Here is a 2,046-nt window from a genome sequence, read left to right as displayed (position 1 = left end):
CACTCTCAATAAAGTCGAAAGCGAGTCGGCGAGCATTGGAAAACTACGAAACGACAAGATAAACAGCGGTCCATCAAGGGAAACCAATCCCACAAAACAACGCGGTGCTCTCAGGTGCTCCTGAACAGGGATAAATGAAAAAAAATCAGACTTCTAGTACAAATGTATGTACACAATACATACTGCTTATAGTTGTAATTATAACATAGTTTACCTACCATCTTTAAATAAATTGGTATTTGTATGTTGTAGATAAAAAACACATCTGTGAACAGACTGTAACACTTAGTTATGTCCAGTAAAGAGGCTACTGCAGACAAAGAGTTTCACCGAAAAAGTTCTTGTCTACGTCAAATGAAAAATCTTACTGGTAAACAACCTTACAAATGTGATGAATGTTGTAAAGAATTTAGTAGCAAAGGCAATTATAATATACACAAGAAAATCCATACTGGCGAAAAACCTTACAAATGTGATATTTGTGGAAAAGGGTTTGTCCAAAACATTAACTGTAAAGTTCACAAGAAAATCCATACTGGCGAAACACCTTACAAATGTGATATTTGTGGAAAAGGATTTGTCCAAAACAGTAACTGTAAAGTTCACAAGAAAATCCATACTGGCGAAACACCTTACAAATGTGATAAATGTGGAAAAGTATTTGGTCATAAAGGCAATTATAATATACACAAGAAAATCCATACTGGTGGAAAACCTTACAAATGTGATATTTGTGGAAAGGAATTTTGCCAAAAAAATATTTATCAAATTCACATGAGAACACAAACTAGCGAAAAACCTTACAAATGTGATGTATGTGATAAGGAATTTGGTCAGAAAGGTAACTATAATGAACACATGAGAATTCATACTGGGGAAAAACATTTTAAATGTGTTTTTTGTGATCAAGAGTTTCACCGAGAAAGCGCCTGTCGAATTCACATGAGAAAGCATACTGGTGAACAACCTTACAGATGTGATGTTTGTGGAAAACAGTTTCGCAGAAAAAGTAATTGTCTAACTCACATGAGAACACATACTGGCGAAAAACCTTACAAATGTGATATTTGTGAAAAAAAGTTTTGCAAAAAAGATAATTGTCTAATTCACATGAGAACACATACTGGTGAAAAACCTTACAAATGTGATGAATGTGGTAAAGAATTTTGTACCAAGAGCAACTATAATGTACACATGAAAAAACATACTGGCGAAAAACCTTACGCATGTTATATTTGTGGAAAAGGATTTGGCCAAAGCAGTTCTTGTCGTACACACATGATAACACATACTGGCGAAAAACCTTACAGATGTGATGTATGTGGTAAAGCATTTGGTCACAAAAGCAATCGTAATAAACACATGAAAATCCATACTTGGAAAGATAAGATGTGATATTTTGAAAAAGAGTTGGCAGAATCAGTAATTGTCTGAGACATACAAAAACACATACTGATAAAAGAAGACCTAAAATGTGACGTATGGGTACAAGCTTTAGTTCCGACGGTTATTATCGTAAAGACATTATAACCCATACTTGTGATGAATAATTGCATGCACATTTACCTGTATCGGTAAATAATTTAGTGAAAAAAGTCACTTTTATAGGCACACGAGAATTCATGAAATTTACAAAAGTGGTGTACATGTATGAAGAAAGATTTTGTACCTTTCCAGATAAATATTGCCAAATGGCTTCGAGTGGGATTCCGTCTTTGGGAACGATTCACAATGCTGGGTACTAGCTCTTTATTCACACACAAGTCGGCAGTTCAATACAGTAAACATAAACAAATTGGTAAAGTCCAAATTCATTTAATAAAGTCCAAATATAAAGTATCAGTGTTACAACTTAGTTAATTTAAACCAAAAACAATGTATATGATTGCGATGGAAAATCCGAACGCAGTTCATGTGCTCTCGTTGGCATATCCAAACGGAGTCCTTATATACAAATTTATCTTTCTTTAAATACCAAACAGAAGTTGCTATTACAACACAGTTTGTAATGGTCATTTCGTAAACAGAAATTAGATAACAGATTGA

General features: G+C 33.9%; 1 protein-coding gene across 1 annotated transcript; it reads left to right on the top strand.

The window, feature by feature from the left end:
- Window positions 1-256: 256 nt before the first annotated feature.
- On the top strand, window positions 257-1,650 carry LOC143048986 (uncharacterized). Its single transcript, XM_076222818.1, has one exon. It carries the CDS (start codon window positions 292-294, stop codon window positions 1,393-1,395), a length of 1,104 nt encoding a protein of 367 aa, XP_076078933.1. The 5' UTR covers window positions 257-291; the 3' UTR covers window positions 1,396-1,650.
- The last annotated feature ends 396 nt before the right edge of the window (window positions 1,651-2,046 follow it).

The sequence above is a fragment of the Mytilus galloprovincialis genome, chromosome 10, assembly GCF_965363235.1.
Source record: "Mytilus galloprovincialis chromosome 10, xbMytGall1.hap1.1, whole genome shotgun sequence".
Classification (NCBI taxonomy): domain Eukaryota; kingdom Metazoa; phylum Mollusca; class Bivalvia; order Mytilida; family Mytilidae; genus Mytilus; species Mytilus galloprovincialis.
The sequence above is the reverse complement of the archived record's forward strand: the minus strand, read 5'-3'. Positions and strand labels throughout refer to the sequence as shown.

Excerpts from the sequence above, each read along its gene's own strand:
- LOC143048986 (XM_076222818.1), top strand. The coding sequence starts at position 292 with ATGTCCAGTAAAGAGGCTACTGCAGACAAAGAGTTTCACCGAAAAAGT.